Source organism: Equus quagga, chromosome 12, assembly GCF_021613505.1.
Source record: "Equus quagga isolate Etosha38 chromosome 12, UCLA_HA_Equagga_1.0, whole genome shotgun sequence".
In the NCBI taxonomy this organism is placed as follows: Eukaryota; Metazoa; Chordata; class Mammalia; order Perissodactyla; family Equidae; genus Equus; species Equus quagga.
In genome coordinates, this window is record NC_060278.1 from 25300270 (window position 1) to 25322552 (window position 22283).

The window sequence follows — 22283 nt, forward strand, 5'->3', positions numbered from 1 at the left end:
AGGGAGCAGGAAATGAGTGGGGAGAAGGGCAGGTGGCTGCTGTCTTTTGGGATACACACAGAAGCCTTATAGACTATCTGGCTTTTAAAATTATCTACAAACGTAACTAATATAAAAAATCATCAATATCTCAATAAAGCTGGGAAAATAATCATCTGCTCGGAACGAGGGGCCTAATGAGAAGAACTCGTGGAGATGCTGAAATCCGTTCTTGTTCTTCTCTTGGTATTTGAGAAAACTGAGGCCTGGAACAAATAATTTGTCCAGATACCTAGATTGATGAAGAGAATGGCTCCACTATGAATGATCAACGTGATGAATTCTTGACACTGTAAGTCTTGTTGAACTTTTGTGGAGAACAAGCTGGCCTGACTTTGGGCAGATGGTTTGGCAAAGCTTGACTCCGTAAAGCGTGGAATTGAGATAATTGGCGTTCCGTAAGGAAAACTATTTATAATGCAGAACTATTTATTGCACACTATTTAATGCAAAAGTATTTCTAGAAAAAACAACCTCCTCTCCCCACATTTAAATGACTTTGCAGAAATACTGTGTTTTCTGGTTATTCCTGTGATAGAGATCAACCCAGACAAAAATCTCCTTTTTGTGAAGCAGTGGTTCTCTGAGTGTAGTCCTGGACCAGCCGAATTAGCATCCCCTGGGAGCTTGTTAGACATGCAGATAATGAGGCACTCCCTGGATCTGCGGAATCAGAGACTCTTGGGGTGGGGCCCAGCACCTGCGTTTTGACAAGCCTTGCGGGTGGTTCTGCTGGACCTTACATTCTGGGAACCACTGAATAGTTGATGGTGTTAGAGGTAATGCCGACCCCTCGCCCCTTTAGTTAGGTCAGCCGGGACTCCCCACGGCACTGAGTCCTCTTTCATTTCCCTCCAGACTTCATTCTCCTCGAGGTTTAAGCACCTTGGTCCGCATTAGTGTGAACTGTGATTTTTTGGGGGCGGGAAACGAACTGATTTTGCATTATTGATAGTCTGTGGATAAAACTTAGAGCACATCCTGAGTTCAGCAATAACAGGCTAAGCCTTGTAATTACGAGCTTATTAAAAAAGAGCACCGTTTCCCTAGGGGGTGTGTGTTGGGATTTGGGGTTGGCTGTGTATCAGGGGGACCCAAAGTTAGAGCTGACAGCAGACCTGAGCTTCAGTATTCGTGGGGCCTTCATCTGTGTGATCCTGGGTGGCTTTGGGGATGAGTGGCAAAGGGCCATGTCCCTTCTACTATGGGGTGTGACCTTGTAGTTGAACACATTCACTTTGCAAACCTTCCACTGGCCAGAACGCAGTAACATGACCACGTCCAATGACAAGGGGAGCTGAGCAGAGTATATTCTGGCTAGCCAGTTGCTCCTCATGGAGCCAAAGGGGAAAACGGATATCGGGGTGGAGGAGAGACGGTTGACAGTCTAATGCACAGTAACTTCTGCCTATGCGCACTTTCAGATAGATTCTGCTCACAGTAGAATGCCTTGTGGTGGTCATGTCTTAAGAAGCTGGGATCCCAAGCCAGGCAAAATCATTGCCATTCCCTTATAAACCTACCTTGAATGACCCCAAGTTTAATGGTTGCTGGACCAAGAGGGATATATGAATGGGAGTCATAGTTCCAATTCCGCTGACTTTTCTCCTAATTGTAGGAAAGTTGGGTGCACATAGCCTTGTATGTGTAGGAATTTGACGTATGGTAAAGACAGGATATAAAACCCCAGTGGGGTCCCAGTGGACTGTTGACTGGGGGGAGAGGCTGCGGTCGTCAGCTCAGAGCTGCAGCTCAGCAAGTACATGAGCATAAATTCCCCATGTGTTAAAAAGTTCAGTGTAAAACTTGAAACCCCAGAGAAGTTAGACTTCTGGTTTCTTAGGTGGGGGAGGACGTTTTAGGAATACGATTTTTGGAAGAGAGAAAATGAATTGATAGATTTGACTAAGTAAAAAAAAAAAGCTAGCATTCCGTCTGTAGATCAGAAGGGACCTCTACAGGGAAAAATGGGGAAAATATTTGCATAAGTTTTGCAAGATAAAATGTGTTCAGCTTGAGCAGCCCTGATGGCCTAGCGGTTAAAGGTCAGTGTGCTCCACTTCGGTGGCCCCAGTTCAGTTCTCGGGTGGGGAACCACACCGCTCGGCTATCAGGAGCTATGCTGTGGGGGTGGGTCACATAGAAGAACCAGAACTTAGAACTATACACAACTATGTACTGGGGTTTTGTGAGGAAAGAAGGAAGAAAAAGGAGGAAAATTGGCAACAGATGTTAGCTTAGAGCACATCTTCTCCTGCAAAAAAAAAAAGGTAGAGCTCTTAAAAATCCATGCAAAATACCAACAGAGTTAAAATGTGGCAAGGATGTGAACAGAGGGACCACATGCCGGTTATAAATTACAGTGGCTGGAGACTGGTATTTTTTGAATATCAAATTGAAAAAGGTGAAGGGAAACCCTCTTTATGGCCAAGGAGGAGATTGCATTTAGACATATTCTCCCTCCCACCGCTGGTCACAGGGCAAGGACGGCAGGCTGGACAGCATGTTAGCAGTTGGTCAGCTGAGGCTCAAACGTGTTCCTACACTTGGCCCCACGCTCTATCTTCTAGGATTACCCGGGAAGGAAACATCAGAGATGCAGTGAAATTTACGGCTGAATGTGATCGCCACCACGCTGTTTATAATGGCGAAAAATAAAGAAAATACTTCATGGTCTGCAGTAGGGGCGTGGCAAATACATGACCTTATTCCTATTCTAATAAAAGTTATACAACCGTTTCAAGTCACGTTTCCAAAGAAATTTTCATGACGTGGGGAGATGCTTTCTGTGGAATCTTAAATGAAAAGTGAATCACAATTCTAAATTCTAGATGAACTCAAAAAAAGCAACCTGCAGAGAAGCTATCAAGAGGAGGTACTAGAAATAGAAAAGAGATGATCCTTGGGTGTTGGGATTATGAGTGGTTTTAACTTTAATTTATTCCTTTATAATTTTATTTTCCCAGATTTCTACAAGACAGTGTGTATACCTTTTACCAGAAGGACGAAAGTAAACGTTGTCGAAAAAGGGAAAGGGTGACAGGTCATTCGCTAAAATAAATAAACCTTGCAGCCACCCGGGTGGACAAAGCCTTGTCACTTGTCCTTAGGGGATAATGTGAGGTTTTCCTCTGCCACCCATTCAGGTGGCTTTCTTTTTGGTATTTATATTGTTACCCGTGAGTTCTATTAAAAACGACTGATTTGGTGCATTTAGGTCGATGTCCTATTTTCCATGCCCAGATTTCTTTTTTTATAGTGTCTGTTAGAGGCAAATGGGTAGAATCGGATCACTGAAGAGTCGTAAAAACTTTAGCCAACTTTTTCCCCTTTAATAAGTATCATATAAGCCATTGATACTTGACTGATTTATGAACGTTCATGGACTTTTTTTTTCCCCTTTACAGGAAAATTTTGTGCCTGATTACATTTTTGAGGTGGAATGATTGTAAGTTTATAGATAAATGAAAATCTTAGCATGACGCACATAACCTGGTATGTAAGATTGCTTCTCTTTTGAAATTGTATTGATGCAGAAATGCAGCACATTCAATAAAAACCTGCTACACTGGGAAGTTTGCTGTGAAAGATTTGTGGAACATTATGGGGGAAATTTAATTGCTATGAAATATTTGGAGAATATTATGGGGAAACTGTTACGTCTCCTTCTGGAGTTTCTTAGGTTTTAAAATTCCTGTGTTCTCTTTTAACTAGCTTGCTGCGATTAAATTAAAACTTTTAAGAGAGCCAAGAATTGATGGTTATTTAGGACACGCTCCAAGCTCAAATACCATAAACTCTGGCTTACCTATGTGGTGTTCTAGCTGTGCTGTCTGATATGGCAGCTGCCAGCCAGGTATGGCTTTTAAATTAAAATTAATTAAAGTTAAAGTTGAGATCCTCAATCACACTAGCTACATTTCACAGGCTCAGTAGCCACGTGTGTTACTGTGTTGGACCTTGAAGGTATAGAAATTTCTGTTGGACCTTGATGGTCTAGAGAGAATTCAGAATAGATAATAAGCCCCCAATAATTTCTTTTTAGTCTTAGAATAATACCTAATGAGTGTTCTTCCACACCCATTTCCTTCCTAACAAGGCCTTGCTTAGCTTATTGCTAAAATAGTTTTTTCTTTGAATACTCCCCAGATGATAGGAGGAGGCAGGACGCAGGATACAGTTGAGAGAAGAAGATGCTTTTTGTATTAAATTTGGTTCAGATAAATGGGTAATCTGAATGCAGAAAATACACAATTAATACTGAAAAAGCCCTGGTAGATTCACAGAATTTTGGATTTGAAAAGGGCCATTGATTGCATCTCATCCAACCTTCTTATTTAACTCATGAGAAGTTTGAGGAACAGAGAGGTTAAGTAATTTGTGTAAGTCACACAGCTAGACGGAGGCCTTGCGACCCCTCACTCTCCAGGTTCACTGATTTTGTCATTGGGCTGAGACAACCTTTCTAAGAAGTTCTAGTCCTATAAATCTGTTGTTCATCAACTGTGGAGACAAGAGGAGCCGATTATAGTAGGATTAACTTTACACAAGGTCGCAAAGTATGTTGTAAAAAACAAGAAGTTGCCCTTTAAAAACCCGGTCTTCTGAGCCTTCTTCTCATGTCTTTGAAAAAGTGCTGCTTCCATGAATAGACACTTTTACTTTTGGCCTTGAACTTGTGTGTATTTTAAGAATCAAAAGGAAATAGGCTTCCTTTTAAAAGTAGCCTCTTTTGGGGTTAGGATGTTATAGTCAGGAAAAGGGTTTGCGTTTTAAAATCCTGTTTTTATTTTGCAAAGCTTATGGATCGATTGTCACCAGTAAGATTTGCCCCCCAAACTCCATTGAAAGTAAATTTCTGTGGAACGGTTTGGCCTTCTCAAATGAAATACATTTTCTCCCCAAATTATCTGTTTCCATCGGCGCTGTGTAGGTTCCCTTCGTTGCTGAGAGCTAGCTGCCGAAAGTGAAGTAGTTTATTCCAGGAACCTGACCGCGTGCTGTGCAAAGACTGTGTTTTGTTAATATTGGGAGATGCTCACTGTCCACGTTTTCTGTGAATTCCACCTTCAGATGCCTGGTGACCTCGTTTCCTCCCTCTCTGCTCTCCTTCTCGGTTCAGACCTGCCTCTGCGCTTTCTTCTAACTCGCCTCTTTCCATTCACTCTTGCCTCTGTCTGTGCATCTGTCTGGTATATGGGTCCCGGAGTGATTTTTCGAGAACAAATCTGATCATGTCACTTCCTGGAATGAAATCCTGCAGCGTCCACTGTGCCTGCAGTGGGAAATGCAGGTTCGGGTCCTTACTGGGCAAACATTCTCTTTTCGTGGGGCTGGGGTCCACCCTGCCTCGCCATCGCGGCCTCAAGTCTGTGTTCAGCTATCCCTTTGTCAGCCTTGCCTGGCCATCGCCCCGTCATCGTCGCCCTCCCTCCCTCACCTGTCTCTTCTTTCCTGTAGCACTTAACACCCACTAACATCCGACTTAATTTACAAGTTGTTTTGATTTCTGGGTGCTTCCCTCCGTTAGGATGGGGTCTCTGCCAGGCTCCGGTGTCTCCCCTCCCATCTTTTCCCTCCGGATGCAGGCCCTTCTCCCCTCCAGGTTCTTGGTAATTTCCCCGATGGGTCACCCACTGGAGGGTGGTCAGGAAGGCCATTTTCCAGTGTGCTGCCATCTTCCTCCTTCTCTGCCCAGGCCACCTTGTTGCCCCTGGAGTCGGCGGGGGTTGGACTGCGGTGTAAGTGATGGAGTAATCTCTACTCGCGGCCACACTTCCTGTCATTGTGGGCGGGGTGTGTGTTTCATTTGCTGAGTTATCCACTGCTCCCCGTTTTCTCGGGGGGAGCCGGTTGGGTGTTGGCTGTTTGGTTGGATGGCCTCCCTGCTCCTCAGTAGGTGGTTTCTCTGCAGCTCGCATCAGGGATGGTCCCTTGTATACCAATGGCAGTGGAGACGAACCGCTGAGTCCCGCTACCTGCTGTGAAGTCCACCCTCTGCTCGGCTGTGTGCAGCCCGTGGGGAGGAGATCTCCAGAAACAGGGCTCTCTGCAAATCCGTGGGTCCATGTCGTAATGGGAATTGCGAAGGAGCGCTCTTAGGAGAATGCCGTTCTGCGCGCCACCATGTGGGTTATTTTAGCAAACTGATGTCCAAAATGATGACATCATTTTGAGAAAATAATTTTTGGAGTAAAATTAGCCAGCCTCAATATTAAAATGCAGGGTTTGCCAGGGTCCTCTGTTTTAAGTACTCTTAGAACCCATGTTTCTGTAAAACGGGTTCTTGTATTTGGTGGTGGTTCCAGCGAAGCTTTCAGAAGCTAAGCTCCTCAAATAATTCACTAGCGGTGTGAGATAACTTCATTTTTTTTTTTTATTAAGGTTTTATTTTTTTCCTTTTTGTCCCCAAAGTCCCCCGGTACATAGTTGTATATTCTTCGTTGTGGGTCCTTCTAGTCGTGGCATGTGGGACGCTGCCTCAGCGTGGTTTGATGAGAAGTGCCATGTCTGCGCCCAGGATTCGAACCAACGAAACACTGGGCCGCCTGCAGCAGAGCACGCGAACCTAACCACTCGACCACCGGGCCAGCCCCTCATTTTTTTTTAATTATTAAAAAAAATCCCCAGTTTCTATTTAGGTTTAAGACATTACTTTACACACCCTATTTTCTTCCACTCTCTCTCGGGACCTCCTAGACGCTGAGATGAAGACCCTTGGTTTACCCCCCATAGTGCTACAATGGGCACCTGGAAGGCGGTCTTTAGTCCTGGTGTTTACCCATCCTTTATGTGATTTTTAAACAAACCAAAGGAACTAATTTGTACCCAGTACCCTGCCTTGTGACGCTGGCTCTCACATTTTCCAGAATAGTCCTGATTTAAATGATTTGTATCGTGGATCTTGACTTCTGTGCCTCAGACCGTAGGCCCTCATTTGTGCTTCAGAAAATAGAAGTCCCTGTGCTCAGAGAATGTTTGTTGAATGAATAAAAGATCATCTCCTACGTGTTTGCAATTGCCCTCTGTATTTGGCTGTCACTTTATTTGCTTATTCGTGTCTGGATCTTTGTAGCAAGATGCCTAAATTACTGTTTAATGATCCAGTCTAGATATTTTTATAGTTCCTATTCTAAAATAGGTGTTTTCTTTCTTTGTGCTTTGATTGAGAAATAGCTTTGCATCCTCCGCACGGTGTCAGGAAGAGCATTTTGTATAGGCAGGTGGATAAATACATGCTGATTAAATTCCAGTGCTGCGCCCCTGGTGCGTTTCCAGTCTCTTCTCTTAGTCCTTGCAACAGACATATCCAGGCTTCCTCCTGCCTTTGCAGAAATGATTAACACGTTCTTTCATGAACCTCAAATTTTGACAAAACCTCACAATATTTTCCGGGAAGGGAACAGGAACCAAACGGGGTGTGTGTGCTTTAAGAAGGGGATGGGGTTCTTAAAAGATAACTTTTCCAGTATGTGAGTGTCAAAATATCCCCTTTATAGGTGTGGATGCCCCAGCCTTTGTTTTCTTCATCTGTCCTTGCTCCTTTACCTATTTAGACTTTTATCTACATGTGAAATAAAAGCGAATGTCGAATGAATGAGAGCTTTGAAAACCCTGCGTGGCTCTGTCTGACCACAGAGCTGTGGCTGGCTGACCCTCAGGAGAACCACACCTGGACGTGTCATGGGCTGTGGTGTAAACGAACCAATTGTAGGATTCTACGAGAACTGGCTGTCCTTTGACCTGTTTTTCCACCAGTCATATCAGAATGCAAGTGTGGAATAGCCATTCTGTTAGGGGAAAAATATGAGAAGTCAAAGACCACATTATTTGCAAACATTGATCGTTTAACTGGGTTTTGTAACACATCCCTTGGGACACAGCAGACGTCTTACCTGTGTGTGGCGATGCTGGGGCTGGGGAGGGCTTGTCGCTCCACAGCATCGAGGGAGAGAGGGGGGAACAGCTGAGTGGCAGAGCGTCTGGTCATTGCTACGGAGGTAGATTGGGGGTTGAAACGTAGATTCTATTTGGTGAAAAATATGTCCCTCTTACTGGTGATAATGACCTCTAGGAAACTGATGGTTTTGCTATGCTGTGACCTTCGTTGTTGACCTTGTGTAAACATGTGCCGTTTAGTCTTTATTCCTGGTACTTTTTGGTATCAGCACTGCATGGCATCCTGCGTGTTATACTGAAATGGTAGGAACTCTGATAGGAGGGTGGTATTTTTGGAGAGCTTAAAAATAAGTGAATATAATTAAAGTCCTCTATTTTTTTTTTCATTGTTGGTTGCCCTTAGGTAATTTTTCCTGCATAATGAATTAAGCGAAGAGGATCCTTACTCCTTAGGAATGGAGAGCAGTCTGACAGGGTCCAGGATGCCAGACCCCGCATCTTCCCCCTTGGGGAAACATCAGAGCTCAGCGAACGGTAACGGAGACCTCGATTCAGGTATGATTTTGTTTCTAAAATCCATTTGGCCTTTTGATTTATGGAGCCATATCTTTCTGATAAATGTTCAGGAAACAACAGGGCAACATTTCTAGATCTCATACTTGCCTGTTTCTAGGATCTGTTGTCATATTTATAAGCACAGAGCAGCTTGAAAGTTATGCCAAGTTTGGTTTAAAATTAATATTACCTAGATATCAAAGTTAATATTCTCTATTCCCTATATACCTATATATGGTGTGGGCTGGGTTATGATGAGGTGACGAATTGCCTCAAAATCTCAATGGCTCAGCACAATAATTGTTGATAAATCATTCACACTGTTTCAGATGGATTCTGAACCTACTTCACCCAGTCCTTCCATGCCATCGTACGATGCCGGCACTCATCATGGGGCTTTGGGGGCGTTTGTTCTTAGAGGGAGGCAGAGCTGGACTGTCCTTTTTTTTTTTTTTGAGGAAGATTAGCCCTGAGCTAACATCTGCTGCCAACCCTCCTCTTTTTGCTGAGGAAGACTGGCCCTGAGCTAACATCCGTGCCCATCTTCCTCTACTTTATATGTGGGATGCCTGCCACATCATGGCGTGCCAAGCGATGCCATGTCTGCACCTGGGATCCGAACCGGCGAACCCCACGCCGCCAAAGCGGGACGTGTGAACTTAACCGCTGCGCCACCAGGCCGGCCCCTGGAGTGTCTTGAATCAGTAATTCACTGCTCTAGCTCAGAAGAGACAGGTGTCACTTCTGCTCAGAACCTCTTGCCCAGAACCAGTCACGTGTCGTGTTTCTGCCGCTGTGAGGGAGGCGAGGAAATAGAATTCTCTCCTCTGTGCCCAGAGAGAGAGGATGCCCAAGCGTTAGATGCTGCTACTCAAGACCACCTCCAAAACCTTGAGCGCATCTTTTAGAAAAGGGTGTCATGTGAAGGAGATTCACGTCATGGGAATTTGGGGCAAAGTGTTTCTCCCTTAAGAAATCTAAAACGAAACCAATCTAAACCAGTCTTTGATAGTTTTTTTTTTGTCTGTTTGTGAGGAAGATGGGCCCTGAGCTAACATCTATTGCCAATCTTCCTCTTTTTGCTTGAGGAAGATTGTCGCTGAGGTAACGCATCCATGCCAGTCTTCCTCTGTGTTATATGGGGTGGTGCCTCAGTGTGGCTTGGTGAGCCATGAGAGGTCTTTGCCCAGGATCCGAACCTGAGAACCCCAGGCTGCTGAAGTGGAGCTCCTGAACTTAACCCCACTACATTACTGGGCTGGCCCCCTAGAATTTTATATTTAACCAGTGAATTTATAAATGCGTCTTTTTCTGAATACTTACACAATAGAGTTTTTTTAAAAAGGTAAATTTTGAGGGGCCAGCCCCGTGGCCGAGTGGTCAAGTTTGCATGCTCTGCTTCGGTTTCGCTGGTTCGGATCCTGGGCACAGACCTAGCACTGCTCATCAGGCCGTGCTGAGGCAGCGTCCCACACAGCAGAGCCAGAAGGACCTGCAACTACAATAGACAAGTATGTACTGGGGGGCTTTGGGAAGAAGAAGGAAAATAAAAAGATTGGCAACAGATGTTAGCTCAGGTGCCAATCTTTAAAAAAAAATTTTTTTTATCTTTCCTAATTAAATAAGGATAACTTAGGTCTCAGACTCATAAACACTTTGCTGTGATGAATTCATGTAAAGAAATGTTGATCATTAACTCAGTGGGGCATTTGACCGTTGTCCAAAAGTTATGAGATTTATCTTCACGTTTTGATGAGAGCAATCAATGAGAGAATCACAGATGGGTTGATGTCATTGAATTTATTTGATTAAGTCTGTGTCTGGAATTATCTTATCTGGAAAAAATCTGGAAAAGCTCAAAATAATTGCCTAAATATGTTGAAAGATGTTAGTCTCTGTTTCAAAATCAGCTCATTTCCCCTCCTTTATTGTAGAAGTGAGAAAACTTACCCTAAAAGCAGAGCTGAACCCTCCGTCTCCCGGCGGGAATATGGAAATTCTTTTTCTGAGAGAGCCTGGTCCCAGAGTGAAAGTTTACCCTCATCATTCTACTTTTATATAAGTATAAATATGCCTTTCTGATGTTTGCCAAGTGGGGTTATTTTTCCACGTTTGGAGTCCCTGAGCTTTCTTCGTGTTTCTGTCGTACACATGTCTGATTTCTGTTGCTGCATCATTTCCAACGGTATGTTTTTAAAATGGTTTAAAAGCCAACCGTGTTGACTTATTGTTTTCACACAGATGCAGTGTCTCTCTCTCTAGCTGAAGTAGATTCTGAAACTTAATAGTCACATGTGTCAGGAAAATTGTTTGGAGTGAATTTCCTTGTGGATGATGCTAACATCCTCTATTTTGTATTTAGGATACTGCCACAGCATGGCTTGATGAGTGGTGTGTGGGTCCACGCCTGGGATCTGAACCTGCGAACCCTGGGCTACCAAAGTGGAGGGCACGAACTTAACCACTGTGCCACTGGGCTAGCCCTGAAGCACCACGTTTTGTATATAATTGGCTGGGGTATGCTTTGAGGAAAGCCCATCGTGTATACTCTGTTACTTCCTTGCTCTTGTGTGATGCGAGGCCCAAATCATCCAGGATGCCATGATCTTTCGTAGAAATAGTTCTAAACAGCTCTAAAATTATGTTAAATTTTTCAGATATTGGCCCTGATGTTTTTTCCCCCTAAATGGCTAATTGGTCCTTTCTCCTTGGAATTTCCGTATGTCCTTGTGAGCAGACTTTGAGCTGGTGCCACAAAGATGGACTCCTAAAGAGGAAGCACATTTCCAGCAGGATCTGAAACTATGTAGAGAGTGGAGGCTGACTTCTAGAAACTCCAGTTTAGTTTTGAACATTTAGAGTGTTAATAACATCCTCAAGTATGAGTCTTCAAGGAGTTTATTGATTTTCCCAAGTAGTTCCCTTTGAACTTGTTAGTACGTAAATTATCTTCCCTTCTGGCCTCCGTTGTGGGGCTATTCGGTTCTGGGACGAACCGTGACACCCGTCGGGCCGGGCCGTGTGTTGGTGCTGACGGTCTTTTCCCTGGAAACGGTTCCGAGGAAATTCATGGATGGGATGAGTGAGAGACGGCAAAGTCGGCGTTGTTCAGCTGGTTCTAAGACTTGCAAACCAAGGACGGCAGGTACGGGATCCTGCGATCAGGCTGTGTGGCAGGCACTCTCTTAGGCGTGTTACATGTGTGGGGTCCTTGAATCCTTCCACAACTGGTGGGAGAGCTCCTTTTATTATCCGCATATTATGGATGAAGAGTCACTTGGCTCTTGGGTACCAGCAGGGACTTCATCCCAGGGGTCCTGAGGCTCTAGGGCTGGTTCTGATGCCCTGGGCTGTCCTGCCCTTCAGTGCAGGGAGAAGGCACCCTGGATACATAAATGTGTGTGCGTGCACACACACCCCTTGCACACCCCACACCCACACACTTTACGCACCCAGGGACAGCTCACATTCTCTCTGGTCCTCTCCTCTGTCATCTCCCGTCCTCTCTCCCCGTGTGTTATGTGACACAGGATGGCATCTCCCTGGTAAGTGGCTGCACTTACATGCCTACAGGTCTTCTCTGCCAGAATGATGGGGCCACGGGACGGAAGTCTAACCTGGTTGCTCCCGGTTGATCTTGTGTGGTTGGGCTCCCTGGTCCCCACCCCCAGCGGCTGCAATTCCTGGCATTGAGATAGGTCATCCCTCTGAAATGACGACTTCAGCTTAAGTGGACTCTCAGTCTCATTAACAGCTTTTTACGTTGTCCGTTGTGCCTCTTTTCCTAAGGAAAGCTTAAAGAATATTTGGGGTCAGGGACTGACACCCAGTCCTGTAACTGAAATAGGTGCAAGAGAAAATTCCTCCTTCTGCCAGGAGCACTGAGGATGGGATGCCAGGATAAGCTCGAGTAGGCTCCCCGGTGGACAGGATGGACACCACTGTCACGGGGCACACCAAGACGGAAGCGGGCCAAAATTGGATTTCTGGAACTCTAGGCTTCTTCAATCGCCGTGATAAAAGCAAGCAAAACAGTGTGCTGACATGGTGATAAATAGATTCCTTGACATTATTTTTCCAGGCCGGCTAAATGTAATTTCCTGATGAAGTCTAGATAAAGTGGTATCGCACATTCAGATTGGGCAAGCCTGTAAGTGAAAACAATTATTCTGTAAATGTAGGCTTTTTTCTTTTTCCTTTTGGCTTTAGGATATATTAACTGGAGTCCCACAGGCTCTTCTATTCTGGAAGGAAAGGAGTCAGCATTCTTCTTTTTTTTTTTTTTTTGAGGAAGGTTAGCCCTGAGCTAACATCTGCTGCCAATCCTCCTCTTTTTGCTGAGGAAGACTGGCCCTGAGCTAACATCCGTGCCCATCTTCCTCTACTTTATATGTGGGACGCCTGCCACAGCATGGCTTGCCAAGCGGTGCATAGGTCTGAACCTGGGATCTGAACTGGTGAACCCCCAGCCGCCAAAGTGGAGCATGCAGACTTAACCTCTGCATTCTTATTAGAAAAATTCAGATCTCTCTCTCCTCATGCTGGGGACCAGTTCCGTCTTACTCCATATTCCCTTGTTTTTCAAACTGTCTTTTGAAGAGTTGTCGCCTCCCCTACCTCGGAGATTGGGTGATTTTTGTGTGTTTTCTTTTTTCTGGAAAATCTCTCTGGCCATCTGGGTAATTGAGACAGCCATGAGGACCTCTGTGTCCAGGCCACTGTCCCCTCCCTGGGTGAATCCCATGGCCATGAGCTCCCATCTAGGATTGGCGATGGCCAGTCCTTCTGAGTTTCATTCATAGTGTGTGTCTGTGGAACTATTTTCCCAACCTTGGGACAGTATGAACTGACTGTCAGCAGTTAAGTAACAAAAGGTTAATGTCATCTTTCTTTCTCTTTTCACGGTAAAAAAAAAACAAAAACAAAACAGCTAGCACACCAGAAGGTGCTCTGTAAGATTTCGTTCCTTCTAGACCTGCTCAGTCTCCATTCCTTTGTTGGGCACTGGTCACAGACTTTAATATGTAGCCTTGAGGAGTTAACCTTATTTCACATTGTAAGATTGTACAATCCAAGGTTTGATTACTTAAAAAAAGGTGTGTGAACTGTTTGTTTAATTCCATTTTTCACCATGTGGTTGCTTGCATTCCAACTTTCAGGAAGGTCTTCTTTTTCTATTTATTATGAAATATTTCGGTCACATAAGCAACTTTCTGTTTTCCAAAACTGGACGGCCACTAATGAACATGCCTGTTTTCTTTTAAAACGTGAAATTTTCTTAGTAGCCTTTCATAATCTGTTTTCATTACATCATGGGGAAATGCCTGCAACTGGTTCATTTGCAGAGCAGCCAGGTTGTCAGAGTTTCCTTGATAAAATGTTTATGGGTTTCAGAGGTTTGTGAATCGGCTGTAAATATTTGCTCCGGGTTTATGAGACCTCCACTCATAAACATTGTGTGTTTATCTATTGCTCCTTGAAATGTCTTTAGAGAATCAGCTGCCTCGGGCACATATTCCTGGAGGATGTGCTAGAAGTTACAGATTCGAAAAGGGCTTGTTGTGGGAACCCTAAATTTTGTGATGTTATCATTAAAACAGATCTCTGCACCCCTATGTTCATGGCAGCATTATTCACAATAGTTGAGACATGGAAACAATCCAAGTGCCCATCTACTGATGATTGGATAAAGATGTGGTATATATATATATATATACAATGGAATACTACTCAGCCATAAAAAAGAGAATCATCCCATTTGCAACAACATGGATGGAGCTGGAGGGTATTGTGTTAAGCAACATAAGCCAGGCTGAGAAAGACCAACACCGTATGTCTTCATTCCCATGTGGAGGATAAACAAACACACACACAAAGAGAACGGCTCCGTGGTTACCAGGGGAAGGGGCCTGGGGGGGAGCACACGTATGGTGACAATCAAGAAATAATGTACAACTGAAATTCACAACGATGGAAACTATTATGAACTCAGCAAAAAACCCCCAAAACCATCTCACTTAAAGTTACCAGTGCTGGGCATAACGGTTTTGACTTTAAAAATGCCATTCTAGGTGTGACTTTTAGGGTGCTTTTGAAAGTCTTTTCTTTAGGCTGCAGAGAGTAACAGCTTTCTGAAGCAGTGTTCTGCTGACGTGCTGAGGAGTCTCCGTGGGCCCTCTCCTCTCTTGTTAACTTGAATGAACACCCGAGTGAGCACGAAAGCACGCACAGCCTATTATTTTGAGAGAAGAGACCAGAAATGTGGGTGAATTAAAATTTGGTGGAAACCAAAATTTTTGGTAAAATGCCTAGATTAGAATTGTATGAAGAATGAAGAGCTGCAAGGAATGGTCTCAAAGTTGAAGCTGAGAAATTGGAGCTGTGGTCTTACCCTCCTATGAAATCGGCTCTTGGTAAGAGAGGATCCACGGGTTGAACACCAACCTGCAGCGAGCGTTATGGCAAGAAAAGAGAATCTGAACTCTTGAAGCTCTTCCTTATCCATGTGCGTGGACAGCCCTTACTGCTGTGTGTCCTTTCTCTATGATAGCCATTCCAATAGGTTAAAGTAATGTTTACAGCTTATCAGCGCTTTCCATTTGAAGCTAGGACATGTACGTTCTCTGTATTCTAAAATGAGTTACTTGGTGCTTTTCGACTGTACAGGTGATATGTTCACGTGCAGTCTTAAATGTTTTGGGCATTGCTTGATTTCCTTCACAGCAAAGGTGGTGATGGTTTTCAGAGCCATGTGGTACATTTGATTGTCTTTCTCCTTGTTCCTTGTATCTGGAGAAACACACGTCCTGCTGGTTTCTACCGGTGTGGCTTGCCCCAGGGGCTCCGTCATGGCAGAAGGCAGGAGGGTGGGCACCAAGGGTCAGTCTGACAGCTGGTCAGTTTCTGTCCCCAACTGGCCAGGTGGCCTCACACGCTTGAGCAATCCTTTTGGGCCTCAATTTTTTTTTTCCTTCGAAGTGGCATTGGAGTCAATGCTTTCTAAAGTCCCTTATGGCACTGACAGTGTGTAATATTATTTTATCATCTGCGGCTGTAGTAAGGAGCCAGTGGACAAAGTGCTGGTGCTGTGTGTACATCAGGGTGCTCACTCAGCACCCAGTGGTGTCCTCCAACTGCCCTGAAGACCGGACTGTCTGCAGTGGCTGATTCCAAACCAATCCACTCAGAGGCAGCAAGTATGCTGTGTAACAAATCTCACTGCATTTACTTAAGAGCGCTTGATTTTACCCTAGGTTTTGTCTGGGTAGTCCAAGCAGAATTTCTTCAGTGTTTCCTTTCTTTAGTCAACTGTCTCTAAAATCAGCCAACTCAAGCTCTGCAGAGAATTCAGGTTTCCTCCTAAACCATTGAATTCATTTGTCTCTTGCACTAAAGATGCCCTGGTCTTCATCGAAGGCGAGCACCGTTCTGTTCGTCGCTCTAACGTCCTTACTCTTCTGTTTTTTCGGTCTTTCGACAGAAGAAGGTTCAAGCTTGGAGGAAATTGGCTTCAACTGGGGGGAATATTTGGAAGAAACGGGCGCCAGTGCAGCTCCTCACACATCATTCAAACACGTAGGTGACCTCCCTTCTCTCTCTGGTCTGCTTGGGGCGGTGGGAGGGGAATCTGCGAGGAGATGCCGACAGCCGATCAGAAGAAAGGGAAGGGAAAGGAAAGGAAATTCCAAGGTTTCTTAGACATAAAGAGGTGATGTGGAAGTTGGCTGGCTTTTCCCAGATGACTGCGGGTAGGATGAGCCTTGCCCTTGTAGCTTATCTCACCTAATGGAGGGCTGGGCCCAGGTCGGGGCACTGTGGGTGGGAAATGGGGTGCAGCTGGAACCTTGTTCTAGACTTGAAAAGCCAAATTAGCCATGGCCCTTGCCATGTAGAGGCCCACAGCCGGAGACAGGTAAGGTGGATTCAGAGAAATAAAAGGCCAGCAGACTAAGCAAGGAGCTGCAAGGTGTATGTCTTCTTAGGAGGTGTAATTTTTGTTTTGAATTGATATTTTTATTGTGAAAGGACACCTAAAAGTTTGACAGCCATTTGTGTGCAGATTGAGTCAGATCAGAGGACATATTGTAAATATTCACAAAATGGTTGGATCAAACCGAAAAAAATCATTCTCATCAGAACTGTTTCTTCGAACAATGCAAATAGCATGCCCCGCCATGGGCAAATCCCAGAAAAATTAAAAAATTGAGTTTTTATCAGATTTTTGCTTAGAAAGGAGATTTCGATAATGTATCATTAGCAAGGAAAAGACTACATTTCCAGGACCCAAGTTCTGAGACGTTACTGTTGCTTTCCTGGAAGTGGAAGTTTAAATCTAAGAAACATTTTTTTCCATGGGGCTACCCAGGAAAAAGATGCAGCCTGCGTATCATAAGCAACCTGTTCCTCCTTTTGGCTCTTTTGCCGAATGAGGAAGCCAGAACTTTGATTCTTTATTTTTTTTTTTATTTTTTATTTTTTTTTTTAAAGATTTTATTTTTTCTTTTTCTCCCCAAAGCCCCCCGGTACATAGTTGTGTATTCTTCGTTGTGGGTTCTTCTAGTTGTGGCATGTGGGACGCCGCCTCAGCGTGGTCTGACGAGCAGTGCCATGTCCGCACCCAGGATTCGAACCAACGAAACACTGGGCCGCCTGCTGCGGAGTGCGCGAACTTAACCACTCGGCCACAGGGCCAGCCCCCCTTTGATTCTTTATTTTGATGCAACATTTTATCTTTTCGGTGGTCAGATGTTCTTTCAAAAAGGAATTTAAGACCTTCTTAAATCTGGATGACCTTATAATGATAGATCGCCTTCCGAATTCTCTTTTTATACCGACACTCGTAATCTTGTAATTACTGGTTTATTACAAAGGTGATTGTGGCCATTTAGTGAAACCAAAAGCTAAATATTAAAACATAGCAAAACTGAAACTCATCTGGCATTCAGGCTGCGAGAGCCATTGTAACATTTGCCTCTTACGATGCTGGATGACTTGGTGAGGTTCCTTGAGGCAGTTTAGGGAAGAGATATTGATCGGCAACTTTTTCCTTCCTTTTGCTACCAAGAAGTTATCAATATCTCTGCATACGGAGTCACTCCTGTCTCTTAAATGTGATCACTTCTCCCCCCTCCCTTTCAATCACAATGTACGATTCTTCAGGGTGCACAATTTCCCCAGGCCGCTAAAGCCAGGTTTAGAGGAAAAGTACCAGTGGATCCGAGGATGATCCATTTAGAATTCCATCCTCCCTTTTTAGCAACTGCTACTCACGGACATCAGGGGTGTTAGCTCTGGGATGTCCACCAGGCTGGAAAGCTTTCTTTTAGGGGGAGGGCCTGCAAATATCAACAGACTATGATCCTTAATTAATAAAAAGAAAATCCATTCTTTAAGGCTGTGCTGTTCACACAGTAGCCGCTAGCCTCCTGGAGCTTTTGAGCACTTGAAAAGTGTGCCAGCCAAATTGAGATGTGCTGTCAGTGTAGAATACACACCGGGTTTCAGAGGCTTCATTAGAAAAGAAGGGTGTAAAATATCTCATTAATATTTTTTTTATATTCGTGACATCTTGATATGATATTTGGGATCTATTGGGTTAAATAAAATACATTATTAAAATTAACTGCATCTGTTTTATCTCACTTTTTTAATGTGGCTGCTAAGGAGATTTTCTGCTTTTGCTGGGAAAGATTTGCCCTGAGCTAATGTCTGTTGCCAATCCTTGTCTTTTCTTTTTCTCCCTCCCCAAAGCCCCAGTGCGTGGTTGTATATCTTAGTTGTAAGTTATTCTGGTATCTTCTGCGTGAGCTGCCACCACAGCACGGCTACTGACAGACGGGTGTGGTTCCGTGACCGGGAAACGAACCCGGGCCATCAAAGTGGTGAACACTGAACTTTATAACCACTAGGCCACCAGGGCTGGCTCTTTTACTAGGAAATTTAGGGTCACGTTGCTGGCTGGCATTATATTTCTCTTAGTGCTATTCTAGGGCTCAGAAATACTGTTTTTCAATGCTGTGTTTTTAATAGTTCCTGTAATCTTGTGGGTGTATGTGTCTGGTATAATAACGATTTTCTTCTGTTTCTGGTTCCTTAAGGTTGAAATCAGCATTCAGAGCAACTTCCAGCCGGGCATGAAATTGGAGGTGGCTAATAAGAACAACCCGGATACGTACTGGGTGGCCACCGTGATCACCACCTGCGGGCAGCTGCTGCTCCTGCGCTACTGTGGGTACGGGGAGGACCGCCGGGCCGACTTCTGGTGTGACGTGGTGATCGCGGATCTCCACCCCGTGGGGTGGTGCACGCAGAACAACAAAGCCTTGATGCCCCCGGATGGTAAGCTCCCTGCATCCGTGCGGCAAGCTGGTCCACGTCGCAAAGGCTTTTGAATGATCAGCGATCCTCATTGGTGATGCTCGTAGAGAAACCTGGTAGAGATTCGATAACTGGTTTAGGATGAAGATCTAGTGCTTTAAAGGTTGCTTCTTGAGTTTCATTAGTCTCAGGGCACCGGAGTGAGCGGGAACCGGGTGTGTTTTCAGATGTCAGAGCCGAACCCGCTAGTTGAAGCTTTTGGGGCCTGATCTTCAGATGGACTTGCAGAGGTGGAAGAGGAAGGCTGAGGGCAGGCCAGCCACTGAGGTCTTGTCTTGCCTTTGGTGATGGATTGTGTTGCTTTTCTTTTGCTTTCGAGACTTGACATTTTGAACAGTGCTATTGAGCATCCGAAACAGCCTTCTCCACTAAGTTTTAATCTATCATGTGGTGGGGAGACTGCCAGGGTGCAAAGCATGTGGAAAACCAAACAAATGAGGAGAGAGGACATTCCTCCCGAGGGAAGCGATGTCAAAGCTTGCGTAGATAAGATCCGTTTAGCTGCTGGAAAGCAGTGGTTCTCTACTGGGGCTGTTTTCCACGCCAGGGGACAGCTGGCAATGTCCTGGAGGCCTGCTTGGTTGTGAGGGGAGGCGAGGGGATGCTACTGGCATCTAGTGGGAGGAGGCCAGGGATGCTGCTGAACCATCCTGCAGTGCAGAGGACGGCCCCCAAATGAAGAGTTACTGCCGTGGAGCTGAGGGCGAGAAAGCCTGCTGGGGCAGTGGGCTGCCTATTACAAATGCGTTCAGGAGCTCATCTGATCCCGCAAGTGAGAAAAACGGCATTACCACATATTTGAATCTCAACACCCTCTTCTCTGTGTTTTGTATTTGATGGTGGCAGCTGTTACCCTTGAAGACTTTTGATGCTCCTTCTCAGGCGTGTGCACCGTCTTCTTGGTACCTGCCTGCCTATTTTAATTTTGAATTGCTCTTCCTGTTTTGAAGGGACGTGAATTCCGAGGCTCGTCCTGGCCACCCTGTTGGCAGTTTCTCTCGCCTTTCGGAGTACTTGAATTGGCTCCTGTTTTTTGAGTTCTGATATGTTGTGTTTCTGATGGGTGGGAACGGGCTATGGTTTTTACTGCCCCTTGTTGTGCATCATGGAGAGTCTGCTAAAGAGAGGGTCATAATAAATGCATGGAGTCTGAGTTGCATTTATGTGATGTGTGAGGATTGAATCCATCACCGTGGCCTTAGCTGACATCTCCTTCACTCTCTCGGGAGGGAGAGAGAGGCTCTTCTTTCTTTCCTTCTTGCTTTGGGGCCTTGTGCGTGTTCTCTCTTGTGCCTAGATCCTCTTTCCTCTCCCCTTCCTCCTCAGAGGTCAGCTTATCTGTCGCTCCCCCAGGCAGCCAAGGTCACACCTTACCTGTGCCCTCAAGGCCGCCTGTGCCCTTAGTGTTGATCACTCTTGTAGCTGTGCCTCCCCCTGCCTTGTGATTGTTTTTTTAAGTAAGATATAATTCACATAGCATAACATTCATCCCTTGAAAGTGTACAGTTCAGTGATTTTTATTATAGTCGCAAGGTCATGCAACCATTACTACTATCTAATTCCAGAAGATTTTTGTCATCTCATAAAGAAACTCTGCACCCATTACAATCACCTTCCTTTCTCCCCTCTCCCCAGGCCCTGGCAATCACTTGTCTACCTTCTGTTTCTATAGACTTGCTTATTCTGGGCATTTCATACACATGGCATTGTATACAGTCATGCGTCACTTAATGACAGGGCCGCGTTCTGAGAAATTCGTTGTTAGGCGATTGCTCTTGTTTGAGCGTCATAGAGCATGCTTACCTAAACCTAAATGGTTTAGCCTACTACACACCTGGGCCCTATGGTGCTCATCTGTGGACAGCACTAGCCATCCTATGTGCTGTCCGTTGTTGACCGAAACGTCATTATGTGCCACGTGACTGTAACATGGGCCTCTTTCACTTAGCATAATGTGTTCAAGGCTCTTCCATGTTACAGCTTGTGTCGGGACTCCATGCGTTTTTAAGGCTGAGTAATATTCCGTTGTGTGGATAGACTGCGTTTTGTTTATCCATTCGTCAGTTGTTGGGCATCTGGGTGCAACTGTAGTTTCAAGTGTGTGGCTTTTTGAAAAGGGAACTTTCACCCCCGGAACAGTGAGCTCATGGTGTGAGTTCGTTCATCTGTGTACGCCAGCGCTAGCACCTACTGCCTGTACCTGACGAGTTCTCAATAAATATTCATTGAATAATGGAATGATCTTGTGAAGAAGGTTAAGATGCTGCCTACCTACTAGTTTGTAGATACCCTTAAGGAAAGGAATCTCGGCTGTTATCTCTACACATGGTGCCTTCTCTCTCTGTGCCCTTTCTCCTAGCACTTGAGTCAGTGTTGGTCGTGTGCTTCTGTCTAGAAGGGTGAGCCTTTATTTCTTACCTCTCTCTTGAGGGGTTCTTCTCAGGCGAGTGCTGGAGAATGGTTGTTAATGGGTCAGGCTTTATTTTTGACTCCCTCTCCAGTTCTGCATAAGCAAATAGTGGGGTGAACAAGGTCCTATAATGCTTGTGTCACAGTGTCCCCGACCCAGCCTAAATTGTGTCATAAATGACACTTTTATTTTTTCATCCTCTTTACAGTTTTTTTTTTGTGAGGAAGATTGGCGCTGAGCTAACATCTATGCCAATCTTCCTCTATTTTATGTGGCATGTTGCCACACGTGGCTTGATGAGTGGTGCTAGGTCCACACCCAGGATCTGAACCTGTGAACCCGGGCCGCTGAAGCAGAGCCAGCAAACTTAACCACTGCCAGGCTGGCCCCTACAAACTGTTAAGTGTGCTGCACATTATTGTTAACTGTAAGCACGATGCTGTCCATCAGCTCTCTAGACCTTTTTCATCTGGCGTGGCTGAGACTTTCTACCCATTGAGCATCATCTCCCCATTTTCCACCCGGCCCATGGCAACTACCATTCCACTCTCTGCTTTTAGGAGTTTGACTGCTTTAAAATGCCTCAGATGAGTGGAATCATGCAGTGTTTGTCCTTTTGTGCCTGGCTTATTTCACTTAGCATAATGTCCTCAAGGTTCATCCACATAGTACCATATGACAGGACTTCCTTCTTTTTAAAGACTGAGTAGTATTCCATCTGGCTTTGAATTAAAACAGCCACTGAGGCGAGAAGATATTATAGAACATACGATTATTTAATTTCCCAATGATTTCTGATCTGCCATAAAATAAACCTATCTTGATGCAGGAGCTGTCCTGATGGCATTTTGGGAAAATATCAGTTCTCGTTGGAGAATTAGAGATCGTCCTGCTCGCCCAGCGTTGCACACGAAAGCCATATGGATATGCCCACACATACTCAGGAGGGTGCAGACAGACATGCATTGATCCCAGGGGACGTGCATGCACTTGGGGGCACTAA

General features: G+C 44.9%; 1 protein-coding gene across 9 annotated transcripts in view; it reads left to right on the forward strand.

The window, feature by feature from the left end:
- The window catches only part of SFMBT2 (Scm like with four mbt domains 2), a 242210-nt gene that overhangs the window by 15279 nt on the left and 204648 nt on the right, over nucleotides 1-22283 (forward strand). For 6 of the 9 annotated variants that reach the window (XM_046679942.1, XM_046679939.1, XM_046679948.1 and 3 more), the window contains exons 2-4: nucleotides 8342-8493; nucleotides 15974-16068; nucleotides 18591-18831. In XM_046679942.1, coding sequence (XP_046535898.1) covers nucleotides 8394-8493; nucleotides 15974-16068; nucleotides 18591-18831 — 436 coding nt within the window. In that variant the 5' untranslated portion in view covers nucleotides 8342-8393. Of the gene's footprint in view, nucleotides 1-3468; nucleotides 3488-3876; nucleotides 3896-8341; nucleotides 8494-15973; nucleotides 16069-18590; nucleotides 18832-22283 lie in introns of those variants that run through there. The other 3 variants (XM_046679944.1, XM_046679946.1, XM_046679947.1) reach the window with 3 other exon arrangements.